Source organism: Paroedura picta, chromosome 6 (genome assembly GCF_049243985.1).
Source record: "Paroedura picta isolate Pp20150507F chromosome 6, Ppicta_v3.0, whole genome shotgun sequence".
In the NCBI taxonomy this organism is placed as follows: Eukaryota; Metazoa; Chordata; class Lepidosauria; order Squamata; family Gekkonidae; genus Paroedura; species Paroedura picta.
In genome coordinates this window covers 9525291-9538506 of record NC_135374.1, presented here as the reverse complement: position 1 = coordinate 9538506, position 13216 = coordinate 9525291, and the positions used below count along the sequence as shown (strand labels likewise).

Below are 13216 nucleotides of genomic sequence, written 5' to 3'. Positions count from 1 at the left end.
AGAATACGAGGTTCTTTGACAGCCACTGCAATATCAAGCAGGTCTGCACAGGAAGAAGGGAACCTTCGGTTGCCCAGGGCCAATTATGCAAAAATACAGTGACATCTGCAGGTGTTTAGACACAATTTGAGGGTAGTGTATAAGAGCGTTTGGTTAAGCACTATAACGTAATACCCATTCCTCTGTACTTTTGTCTAGCTTAGGGGTAGTCAAACTGCGACCCTCCAGATGTCCATGGACTACAATTCCCATGAGCCCCTGCCAGCAACCGTTTGCTGGCAGGGGCTCATGGGAATTGTAGTCCATGGACACCTGGAGGGCCGCAGTTTGACTACCCCTGGTCTAGCTCCTTGCTAGGGAAGTGAAAGATTTCAAATCCTCGCCTTTTCCTTAAAGCTTCCTTTAAGAACCTCAGGGCAGCTTTTCATGAAACCCGTCTCATTTTTATCCCCCCAGGAACAGCTTCCGTCGCAGTTGCCGGCATCTTTGCAGCTCTGAGGATCACAAAGAACAAGTTGTCGGACCATAAATTTGTTTTCCAAGGAGCTGGAGAGGTAGGCTTCGTATTCCCTCGATGGCAAAGATCACCAGTTCTGATGTTTCAAGCATCAAGCAGAAACTTAAATGCAGTTTTCGTATAGCTTGGGAGGGCAGGATAAGCTCTGCACGTGCTGTTATTCATTGAGGTCAAGATACGAAGCTGTGTTGGTTTCCAGTAAAAGAGCTGGATTCTCGTCCTTTAGCATTTTACAGGCCAACAAGATTTTCACAGAACGAAAAGTTCTTTGCCTCCCAGAAGCTTCTCTCCAGAAAATCTTTTTTGGTCTCTACTGTTCTGCTGGACTTAAATCTAGCTTGGTGTAGTGTTTAAGAGCGGTGGCTTCTAATCTGGCAAGCCGGGCTTGATTCCCCACTTCTCCTCCACGTGAAGCCAGATCGGTGACCTTTGTCTTATCACAGTTAGAGCTGTCCTTGCTGAGCAGTTCTATCTGAGCTCTCCCAGGCCCGCCTGCCTCACAGGGTGTCTGTTGAGAGGAAGAGAAAGGGACTCCTTTGGGGAGTAAAAAGCGGGGTATAAGAAAACCAACTCTTCTCTTTGTCGTCATCTTCCCTGCTCCTTTTTTGCCTTGAAACCCCCCCTTGTGTGTCCCTATAAGTTGGTAGCAACGATTGCCTATTATCATTATTATGATTAATAATAATTACGTTAATGTTATCCGTATTAGTATTGATATTAATATTATTAATTAGATTACACCACCAGAAATTACACCTGGAACTTGCAGTGCGAAAAGCATCGTCTTCTTTTTAATAAAAGCTTCCCTCTTAGGAATGCTAGAAGAGCTTGTGTGTCCTGGGTCCTTTCCTTCTCCCAGTTGAATGAGCGATTCTCTGGTTGCATTTTCAGGCCGCTCTTGGCATCGCCCACTTGATCGTAATGGCCCTGGAGAAGGAAGGCATCCCAAGGGAAGAAGCTATAAGGAAAATCTGGATGGTGGACTCCAAGGGACTCATCGTCAAGGTATTTCTGCACGCTGGATATCATCCAGCGCTTGAACTATAGAAACTCTGGCATATCTGCTTATGCCCCCTGCAAGTCCCTTCGCTTTGTGGATATGAATTTACTGGTTGTCCCGGGCCCCCGGGATATACACCTGGCCTCGATCAGGGCCAGGGCTTTTTCAGCCCTGACCCCAACCTGGTGGAATGAACTTCCAGAAGATCTACAGGCCCTGCCGGAGTTGTCAGTTTTCCGCAGGGCCTGCAAGATGGAGCTCTTCCAACAGGTGTATGGTTGAGGCCAGAGCAGTTCCTGGCATGGTCAGCTGGGGATCTCTAGCTGAAGCCAACTGAGTTCCTTGCTCACAGATAGAGAGTGATAGACCCATGCTGAACAAAGGGGGAGGGGAATGGGTTATATATTTATGATCTTCCATCTTGATATTGTGTATTGTGTTTTAATTATGTTTTAATGCTTTTTTTAATGGGATTTATTGTACTTACGGATTGTGTAAACATGTGTGGAAGGAGCCTAAGGCTCATTCCGCATGTGTAGGATAATGCACTTTCAGTTTATTTTTGCAGCTGGGTTTTCCTGAGTGAAACAGGAGAATCTGCTTCTAAAGTGCATTTAAAGCAGATTAACTAATGTGTGCGGAATGGGTCTAAGTGGGTCAATGGGTGGTGTGGCCAGGGCGTTTGGCACCAAGAGAGGAAATGGAATTTGGCAGGCGAAGTGGTTCCTTCCATCCTTACCTGGACGCACTTTGTGTTTCTCGCAGGGCAGGAGTCACCTGAACCATGAGAAGGAGATGTTCGCCCATGACCACCCTAACGTGAAGACCCTTGCGGAAGTCGTGCAGAAAGTCAAGCCGACAGCTCTGATCGGTAAGCGTCCTCGTATCCCTTTCACTTTCATCCTGGGATCCTCAGAGATGCTTTGGGAAGCCTTGTGAGGCTGATTAAGTAGGGTGTAGTCTGCATGGGGCTTTTTATCCACTCCCACCTCAAATCCCTCCCCTCAACACTGAATTCAATTTCCGTTTTGATATTGGGTGCGTTACATTTTCTCTTTGCAACATGCATAATTGATCCACAGTAATCCTACCTTTCCCCCACGATATCCAGAAGTGGATATAAGCCTCGATATTTAAACAATTGCCATCAGTAAGTGTGTAGATTTCTCCTTTTCGCAAATAAACATACTGCTCCGTGCCTCATAGCAAAGCAGTCTTCCCTGATTGGCCAGGGTGTCAGGTCAAAGACTTCCTGGTTGCAAGGCTTCCCTTAAAGTGACTGCGCTCCAGAAGCCTCAACTTCTCTCATCAGAGACTTGCCTCTTGGATTTATTTCCCCCTCCTCTGCTGTCTCCAATCCTCTCCCCGCCACCACCCCCGTTCAAGAAAAGAGACTCCTGCTGTGCTTGGCTCCCCTCCCTGCTCTGAGCTTCCCCGATCAAGTGCAGAACAGTTTCAGTTTCAATTGGGGGAGGAGGATAGAGGAAGACCAGAGTTCAAATCAATCTGAATTCAGTAGGATCCACAATAGAAAAAACAAAGTAAGTGTAGAATCAGCCCAGGTCTGGTTGCCAGAGGCAATTGTAGCAGCTGTACTCTTGCAGGAGATGGTGTCTGACTGTTCTCCCTGCTTTGAACTGGGACAGGGGTCGCTGCCATCGCAGGAGCATTCACGGACCAGATTTTGAAGGACATGGCAACATTCAATGAAAGGCCCATCGTGTTCGCCCTGAGTAACCCCACGAGCAAATCAGAGTGCACGGCAGAACAGTGCTACCGCTTGACAGAGGTAAGAGGAGGCTTGGTTCCTTGTTCCTGGTTCCCAAAGCATGGCTCCCCTATGTTCTCCTGGCACCTGGAAATTGTTTTGCACTCAGGTGCACATCCCTCCATTTCTCATCGCTTGGTCCCCATTTGCTGGCTCAGTGATATCTCCTTGGTCATCAGTATACCTGGTCCTGGCAGAATCACAGGATCATAGATAATCTAGTACAACCCCCTGCAGAATGCAAGAAACTCAGAACTACCTGCCCATGCACAGTGACCACAATTCTTTGCCCAGATGATGCTCCCCCCCCCCAAAAAAAAAGAAGCCCAGAATCCCTGGCCACTCCGGTCTGGAGGAAATTGGCCTTCTGACCCTAAAGTGGCGATAAGAATGTCCCTGGGCAAGCTAGAAAAAGCTATAAGAGCTAAACTCAGACACAATCCCTTCTGCCCACCCACTCACCACCTGCAGATTTTGCATATCCCAACACTCACTCACTCCTGTCCACCTCCCCGCCCTCCAAATTCATTTGAGTGTGCAGTGGAGATCGTGTCTGATCCTCTGCCAACCAAACCCTCCCTTGCTTTGTTGACAGGGCCGAGGGATATTTGCAAGCGGCAGCCCATTCCCAACTGTGACCCTGCCGAGTGGACAGACCTTCTTCCCGGGGCAAGGAAACAACGCCTACGTGTTCCCCGGCGTCGCCCTAGGAGTCATCGCCTGCGGGCTCCGGCACATCTCTGACGACATCTTTCTCCTCACCGCACAGGTTCGGGATTTTGCAGTTTCATAGAATCATAGAAAAGCGGCATATAAGAACCAACTCTTCTCCTTCTCCTTCTCCTTCTCCTTCTCCTTCTCCTTCTCCTCCTCCTCCTCCTCCTCCTCCTCCTCCTCCTCCTCCTCCTCCTCCTCCTCCTCCTCCTCCTTCTCCTTCTCCTTCTCCTTCTCCTCCTCCTCCTCCTCCTCCTCCTCCTCCTCCTTCTCCTCCTCCTCCTCCTCCTCCTCCTCCTCCTCCTCCTCCTTAGAATCATAGAACCCTAGAGTTGGAAGGGGCCATACAGGCCATAGAATTACAGAATCATAGAGTTGGAAGGGGCCACACAGGCCATAGAATCATAGAATCATAGAGTTGGAAGGGGCCATACAGGCCATCTAGTCCAACCCCTGCTCAACGCAGGATCAGCCCAAAGCATCCTAAAGCATCCTAAAGTTTGTGGAAGGGGCTCTCTGAAGTGGTGAGCGGAACCCCTCTTTGGAGGTCTTCAGGAGGCGCTGGAAGGCTTCCTGTTAGCCAAAGTTTTGGAGGCAGTTTGAACGGCAGACATCTTTTAATGGGGGAAGGAGGGGGGGAGATTTGGGGCTGGCCATTTTATTTTGGGTTTTAACTGAAAACGTTTTAGGCCAAGGAAAAACGTTCTGATAGATACATGCACAGTCGGGCAGTAGCTCTCGGTTAAGAACCTGATTGTCCATGAAGACGGAATCAAGATGCGGCTGGGGATACCTCTGTGAAAACATTGGCCAACAGTGGAAGTGAAATGGTTTAAGCAGTGGCAGAGCCAAAGAACTTGAACTTGGAAGGCCTTTCTTGAGATATCATAATGAAAATTTTGAGACTATTGATTGAGGACCCTTTCTCCCCCCGCCCCACCCCTCTAGTCAATTGCGGAAGATGTCACAGAAGAGAACCTTGCCGAAGGAAGACTGTATCCCCCTCTGAGTGCCATCCAAGATGTCTCCTTCAAAATCGCCGTTAAAGTAAGAAATTGCGGCCGTTTTGTCTTGGTAGCCGGCATTGATATATGCGTGGTGTAGCATTTAAGAGTGGCGTTTTCTTATCTGGAGAGCTGGGATTGATTCTCCGCTCCTCCACATGCAGCCAGCTGGGTCACCTTGGGCTAGTCACAGTCCTCTGGGAGCTGTTCTCACAGAGCCGTTTATATCCCATCCTTCCTTCAAGGTGGGCAGAATGGAATATATGGATGAGAAAAAGCTTTGCCTATGTCTATTGATTAAGAGCGGCAGCCTCTAAGCTGGAAAGCCGGGTTTGACTCCCCGTTCCTCCTCCACGTGCAGCCAGCTGGGTGACCTTGGGCTAGTCACAGTCCTGTTAGAGCTGTCCTCCCAGAGCAGCTTCTCTCAGAGCTCTCTCAGCCTCACCTACCTTATAGGGTGTTGTAGTGAGAAGAAGACGACTCCTTTGGGTAGTGAAAAGTGGGGTATAAAAACCAACTCTTAAACACTGAGTTTTGAACATCCACTAGTTATCATTTTCCCTCCGAAAAATGACACTTAAGTACCAAGACGAGTGACCTGCCATTAAAGGGCGCAGTCTGTCTCTCAGGGGGCAGAATTGTGGAAGCAGGAGGGGCTCGACCTATAGCTCAAAGCCCAGCCGAAAGCCTTCAGGGATGAGCATGAAGACACCCCTCTTGAGTGATCCCTCTCAGCACACAGTTGTACCACCAGAAAATAGAAATTGGGCCCTTTAAAAACAATTTCCAGCCACCCACTGAGCTATGGCTGTAATAACTAGTTAGCCCAGACATTCAAAACTGAGCAGATTCATGCTCCAAGCTCTGTTGAATTGCATGTCCAAGCCTGTGATGTAACTGTTTTCTCCTTTTCTCCTTCTTGAGAGAGAGCGTGGTGCAGTGGTTAAGAGTGGCAACCTCTAAGCTGGAGAGAAGGGTTTGATTCCCTGCTCCTCCACATGCAGCCAGCTGGGAGATCTGGGGCTTGTCACAGCCCTGATAGAGCTGTTCTCACAAAGCAGTCCTGTCAGAGCTCTCTCAGCCCCCGTAGGGTACCTGTTGTGGAGAGAGGAACCAGCTCTTCTCTCAGAGCTCTCTCAGCCTCACCTCCCTCACGGGGTGCCTGTTCTGGGGAGAGGAAGGGAAAGCGATGTTAAGCCTCTTTGAGACTCCTTCAGATAGACCGTTTATGCACTGGGAACTTCAGTGCCCCAGCTCCCATGCAGGAGCACAAATTGGAGGCGGATGAGGTGCCCCAGGCCAAGTGTTCCCCCATGTGGGTTCAGGAAGAGGTGGGGCAACCTGCTATGACTAAAACTCCAGCCTGCAACCTGGCATGAAACCTTCAGTGCATAAACGGTCATAGTGAAGATATAACATCCAACTCTTCTTCTTGTTGTTGTTTTAGATTGTTGACTTTGCCTACAAACAGAACTTGGCCTCCTGGTACCCAGAGCCGGAAGACAAAGAAGGCTTTGTTAGATCTCTCATCTACAGCCCCAACTACGACTCCTTTGCCATCGACCATTACAGCTGGCCCCAAGAAGCCATGCAGACTCAAAGCATCTGACCTTATTTCCTCCCCTCCCCCACCCCACCCCTTTGTCTTAAAGAAACTCTGACCCTTCCAATACTCCTGTTTTTACCAAAGTGGATATAAGCGAATCTTCGAGATCATCGACATAAGCGGAAGAGGGGTGAGCAGGAACCCACCTTCCTTTTGTGTAGCTGCCTTTTTATCAATCTGAGCCGGAAAACCGCACAAAATCAGCAGGGCCATTTGCGTCCTAAGGGAATGGAAGGACAGGCCTGTAGGGAAGGGAATCTCGTTTTCAGTTTAAGCACTCCTGGCAAGCATTCTGCACGAAGGAAACCACCCAAAGAACTTTTCCCATACCCTTCCATCCGCCTGTCTCCCTCTTCAAAGGGACCACAGGTTGCCGAACCCCCAGAAGTCCCCAGGAATACCTGGAACGGGGAATCTTCATGATCCCATTGGCTGTGTAACAATACATGAGACACTCAGCCATGGGTTACCATACTCTAGGACAGACTCTTTCAAACTTTTGATCATGGGGGAGCCCTTGAAATAAATTTTCAGGCTTCAAGGACCCCTGGAAGGGAGGTCAGCCTCCCTGCCACACCCCTGGGACTGGAATAACCATCCATACCCTTCGTCCTTCTTTCACTCCCTGCCACCTTTACTGTAGTTTTGCCACAGGTAGGCTGGAAAGACGGGTAAGAGCTGAGAAGACAGTCTGGGCCTCCCATACCATGCCACAACTGACTTTGGTTTTTACACCCATGGTCTGTCCATCAAGCCCACCAGTTCCCTAGCTTGTGGCCAAGTCCATTTAGGCAGCAGGAGAAAGGTCTCAGACTCTCTATGGTGCTTCCAAAGACCCTCCAAGGGGTCCACAAACACCTAGTTGGGAATCCGTGATCTAGGATTTTAAAATGTGAAGCAATGCAGTGGGGAAGTAAATATGTACTATATATTATTAAAGTTCTGAAGTGGGGCCTTCTAGAAATAAATTACGTTCCCACTGGAACATCAACATTCGGCTGGTCATCTGGGGCAGTCCTCTTGTCTTCCTGTGACTACACTCTGAGGCTTTTTCCTCTCTCATTTTCCTCACTTCTAAGTTCCTGTTTCTGTGGCAGAATGGGGATTGGCAATTCTAGTCTTAAAGACTAGCCACTGTATCGCACTAGCTCCCAGAGCATCACACTTTCTCTGATGCCTGGATCTGATCAGAGAAATGGTATACACATCCTCAGAACACAAACTGTAAGGGCCTCCCCCTAGGCCAAACCCCGGCTGATTCAATCAAACTGTGCTAATGCACTAGCCCACATATGCATTCAAAGTCTATTGCAAAGCAACAGACGATGAGATTCCACTCAAAGCAAATTCTACCAATACCTCGCTTTATAGCCATGTAGCCTCATGTGTGCGGTCACTGCTGGCTGAATATTTTGAGATAATTTCTCGATAGAGAAAATATCACGGCAGTCGTTACTCTGATTCTGCCAGCAAGCAAGTTTTCAGCAGTCTGTTAAGATTGATCATGAGTTTTAACAACTAGCTAGGCCAGACATTTCAATTTCCTATCCTTATAACGTATGCAAGGAGTGGAGCAGATTATGTGGATATTAACCCCTGCCCATTCAACACTGTTTTTGGCCTCTGGATGTGCAGTTCAGGAAATTACGCTCACAGCGTCCTTTCTTACGTGCACGGTTCTCCCCTTGGCACCCGTCCTCCGAGCGCAGCAGTTCTGCTGCTGTGGAAGTCATAAAGGCAATGACATTTCAAAGTTTCGAACCGCAGGCTTACAAAACGAGAGGGCTTTTGCTTGCCTCCACATGCACTTGAAAGCAGACTTTTAAACTAGCGGTCCCCCAACCTTTTTCCGGTTGAGGACCGACTCTGGGGTTGAGGGAAAGCTGCCAGCCCGGCCGCACACATGCATGTTTTCGCCAGCAGGTGGCGCTAACACGCATCCACAGAATAGCTGTGCATGTGCGTTTTCGCCAGCAGGGGGCGCTAAACACGCATGCGCGGCAACTCCACGCGTGCGCATTAGCGTCCGCTGGCATGCTGGAGGCCGCGCCTGCCTCTTCCCCCCATTCTCACATCAAGAAGCTCGCCAGACCTGCCGAGCTTCTTGCAACAGGGGAGGGGGGGGAGAGGCAGGTACGGTTGCTGGCGGCCCGGCACCGAGGCCTTCCAGGCCGTGGCCCGGGGGTTGGTAACCCCTGTTTTAAACAACAAAGCGGGGGGGGGAGTGATGGCCATTCGTTATGCCTCACTAAATTTTGTCTCGCTAGAATAAATGTCTTGAGGTGCTGAGGACATCAGCAGTAGTTAGCAATTATATCTCTTGATACCTCAGAAAATCGGTAATTTTATACCCAGGAGCAATAACACTTTTTGCCTTCTAACTTCAAGCAGGGGCTTTCTTCCATCACCACCCCTGCCAAGCATCCTTCGGTGTGGATGTGCAGAAAATCAGTTTTAATATCTAGGCCACAATGCAATCGTCAATATACTTTGAGACTCCTTCAGCTAGGAAAAAGCGGCATATAAGAACCAACTCTTCTTCTTCTTCTTCAGTAATATCAGGGCTCTCTCAGCCTCCCCTCCCTCACAGGGTGTCTGTTGTGGGGAGAGGAAAGGGAAGGCAACTTTAAGCCGCTTTGAGACTCCTTTTGGTAGAGAAAAGGGGCATATAAGAACCAACTTTTCTTCAGTAATATCAGGGCTCTCTCAGCCTCACCCACCCCACAGGGTATCTGTTGTGGGGAGAGGAAAGGGAAGGCGACTGTAAGCCACTTTCAGACTACTTTGAGTAGGGAAAAGCAGCATATAAGAACCAACTCTTCTTCTTCTTCTTCAGTAATATCAGGGCTCTCTCAGCCTCCCCTCCCTCACAGGGTGTCTGTTGAGGGGAGAGGAAAGGGAAGGCAACTTCAAGCCGCTTTGAGACTCCTTTTGGTAGAGAAAAGCGGCATATAAGAACCAACTCTTCTTCAGTAATATCAGGGCTCTCTCAGCCTCACCCACCCCACAGGGTGTCTGTTGTGGGGAGAGGAAAGGGAAGGCGACTGTAAGCCACTTTCAGACTACTTTGAGTAGGGAAAAGCGGCATATAAGAACCAACTCTTCTTCTCCTTCAGTAATATCAGAGCTCTCTCAGCCTCACCCCCCTCACAGGGTGTCTGTTGAGGGGAGAGGAAAGGGAAGGCAACTTTAAGCCGCTTTGAGACTCCTTTTGGTAGAGAAAAGCGGCATATAAGAACCAACTCTTCTTCTTCATCTAGTTTTGCCATGCCCTTTCCTAGTTTTCTTTGCATATATTCCAAGCATATATTCTGGCACAAGGCAGCCTTATAGCAGGATCCGTGGCAACCGCAAGGGAACCTGGCCATTAAGAGCAGAAGCCAGAGAGATTTCTATTTAACACCCTTTCTGGCTGCCACCCAGAGCCTTGTGATCCAAGAAGTGGCCATAGTGATAAATCATTCTGCATTTTCGCTTAGCGACCGAATGAATGTTATGTGGCATTAAAGTGCTTAGGAGACCGTATCAATGTTTTACTCCGACTACAATGAATGTGTTGCCTGTTTCCTTATAGACTGGGGGAAAGCACACAACTGTGTACGATGATGAATTCCCATGGGTTTTTGACATAACAGCCCTGTGTACTTAGTATGTGTTTCTAGGCCTGCGCGTGTGTGTGTGTGAGCGCGCGCATAAAAAAGTCTATTAAAACTCTGGTGACAAAAATGAAGTTATTTATTAAGATATTTGTATCCTACTTTCCTCCCTAATGGGAAATCAAAGTGTCCTAATGGGAAATCAAAGAGAGCCAGATTGGTGTAGTGGTTAGGAGTGAGGACTTCTAATCTGGCGAGCTGGGTTTGATTCTGCACTCCCCAACATGCAGCCAGCTGGGTGACCTTGGGCTCGTCACAGCATTGATAAAACTGTTCTGACCGAGCAGTGATATCAGGTTCTCTCTAAGCCTCACCCACCTCACAGGGTGTCTGTTGTCAGGAGAGGAACGGGAAGGTGACTGTAAGCCGCTTTGAGCCTCCTTCGGGTAGGGAAAAGCGGCATATAAGAACCAACTCTTCTTCTTCTTCAGTAATATCAGGGCTCTCTCAGCCTCCCCTCCCTCACAGGGTGTCTGTTGTGGGGAGAGGAAAGGGGAAGCAACTGTAAGCCGCTTTGAGATTCCTGGTAGAGAAAAGCGGCATCTAAGAACCAACTCTTATAACACCATTTGGCCATGTTCAGTTTAACTTTGTGATCCCCAGAAGGCATACAGTGACCACCCGAGCCCTGTGTGATAGGTATGGAAGGTGACTGAAGCCGCTTTGAGATTCCCTGGTAGAGAAAAGTGGCATATACGAACCAACTCTTCTTCAGTCAGAGTTGCAACTAGTTGGCCCATGGTTACCCACTCAAGCTTTATTGACAGAGCAAGGATTTGAACCCAGATCTCTCACTGTGATTCCTACACCGCACGGCCTTTCACGTCCCCACTCAGTCATCCTAGTCATGTCAGCCATCTTCCCACCGGCTCTCACGCCCTTCTTACCTACCCAACAGCAAACTCCACAAATGCACATAAATTCAGTCTGAACACTGCCTTGAACTGTATCATCATCCCTGTTTTTCCACGGGCGACCGCCATAACTAGATTGCAGCTCCTGGCTCTGCTTCAAGCAATGGCTACTGTAAGCCCTAGGAAAAAGGAACGTCCATTGTGCCTCCACCCATCCAGAACTCAAGTTGTGCGGTCTTCAAAATGGCAGCAGAAAGTATGAACTGCGTCGCCCATGGCAACAAGGACTTCAAGTAGGCCTCATGCTGGATCATAGATTGTTCATTCCTGCATGAATCATCTGTAGTTCCCACTCTGCCCTTCATTGAATTTAGGGTAATACAAGCTCACTTCCAGGAAGGGAATTCCCTTCCTTTCCCCCAGTCTTTCACTCTAAGGTAGGGGTCCCCCAACTTTTTATACCTTTGGAATTCCAACACAGGGCAGTGGGCCCAAACACAAAATGGCTACACAAAATGGTGGAGCCAGCTGCAAAATGGCCGCCCCAAGAGGCAGAGAGAAGCACAAATGTGAGAAAATGTGAGAAAATGTGTATACTAATCTCAGGAGGTGTTATATTTCACCGTCTTTGCAAACTCATTCAGGTGTATATTCCAATGACCTAGTTATCATTTTACTTCATGGGATCCAAAGAGAACCCCAGCAGACAACATTTTAAAAAAATTTTTTGCTTCTTTAGTCCATTGGGTGAGAAGTGATAGACACCAACTATTCGCTGCTTGAGCCCTATTATGGGCCCCTCTAGTTGGTGGGGGTTGGGTGGGGATTTTTCCGCCATGTTTGTGGTTCTTATGGCTTTTAATGAGGGTTTTAATGGGGTTTTTAGGACACTTGTAACCCACCACAAGCCAGCCTTGGAAGTGGCAGGAAATAAATCGAAAATACAGATAGAAGATAGACATAAAACAGAAAGGAAGTGAATTTAGATGTAACTCTAACAGTAAATCTTCAACGTTTCAGGTTGCAGCTCTGTTTTAACAGGATGCCTTTTAAATGAACATATTTTAAAGAAATTTCTCCTGCAGCCAGCTTACCTTCAGCCACACGGTGAAGACCGTTCTGCTTTGAAGGCAGATGAATCCACTGTTCTAAAGATCCACACAGCCAATCAATTCTCCAGTGGCCAATCGGAAGGTTTGCTGGATAAGAGTCCCAGCTGGCCCTGCCCACTTTTGTAACAACGCTTAGTGGGTACCAGAAAAGCTGCTAGTGGGCAAAACGACACCTATGCGAGCCATGCTGGGAACCCCTGCTCTGTAGACCAGGGGTAGTCAAACTGTGGCCCTCCATGGAATACAATTCCCATGAGCCCCTGCCAGCAAATGCTGGCAGGGGCTCATGGGAATTGTAGTCCATGGACATCTGGAGGGCCACCGTTTGACTGCTATAGACAGTGCAGTCTCTCCCCCACCCCCCACCTTAAAACCAAATTAGGGTGACCATGGGGCAGCCATTCTCTCACCCTAACCTACCTCGCAGGGTCCTTGTGATCCTGAAAGTAGGGTGTTTGCTGCCCTGAGCCCCTTGGATTTTAAGAAACGAAATGAGTAACCCTCCGCTGCAGTCTTCAGGCTCTTTACGGTATTAGGTGCCTTCACAAAGGGGCTGCTAATATCATTCTGCAGCCAGTTGGCATGAGCCGCTGGCTTTGGGCCTAATTACCCCATTTCTCTCTGCCGGCTTTATTGGCCGAGTCTGGAATTCCTCTGTTCCCCATCCCCTGCCTCCATTAAAAGGCACACAGGTTCTCGCTGTGTGTGTTGTTGTTTTTTACACTGTTGTTTCCAAGCCCGTTCAACAACTCCCACTGGCCAGCTGTCGGTCGGGCTGGTTTCCAGACCTGGCGGTCATGGAGCAGAGAGAACTCTGGCTTTTTTTGGCCCACTCCTGATATATGGTGATGCCTTTTCAATCCGGCCCCATGCGGCTCAACTTCTCTACCACCCTCCAGGAGGAGCTGAGAGACTGACTTTAAGCAATCTGATCATAGCAGGCTTTCTCAAGCAAGGTTTCGTGAAACCCTGGGGTTTCCTGACG

General features: G+C 48.7%; 1 protein-coding gene across 1 annotated transcript in view; it reads left to right on the top strand.

The window, feature by feature from the left end:
• Positions 1 to 10343, top strand: part of ME3 (malic enzyme 3) — a 103621-nt gene extending 93278 nt beyond the window's left edge. The window contains exons 9-15 of the mRNA XM_077341404.1: positions 457 to 554; positions 1409 to 1522; positions 2283 to 2388; positions 3164 to 3306; positions 3881 to 4054; positions 4948 to 5046; positions 6451 to 10343. Of these exons, the coding sequence (XP_077197519.1) occupies positions 457 to 554; positions 1409 to 1522; positions 2283 to 2388; positions 3164 to 3306; positions 3881 to 4054; positions 4948 to 5046; positions 6451 to 6612 (896 nt within the window). The 3' untranslated portion in view covers positions 6613 to 10343. The remainder of the gene's footprint in view (positions 1 to 456; positions 555 to 1408; positions 1523 to 2282; positions 2389 to 3163; positions 3307 to 3880; positions 4055 to 4947; positions 5047 to 6450) is intronic.
• The last annotated feature ends 2873 nt before the right edge of the window (positions 10344 to 13216 follow it).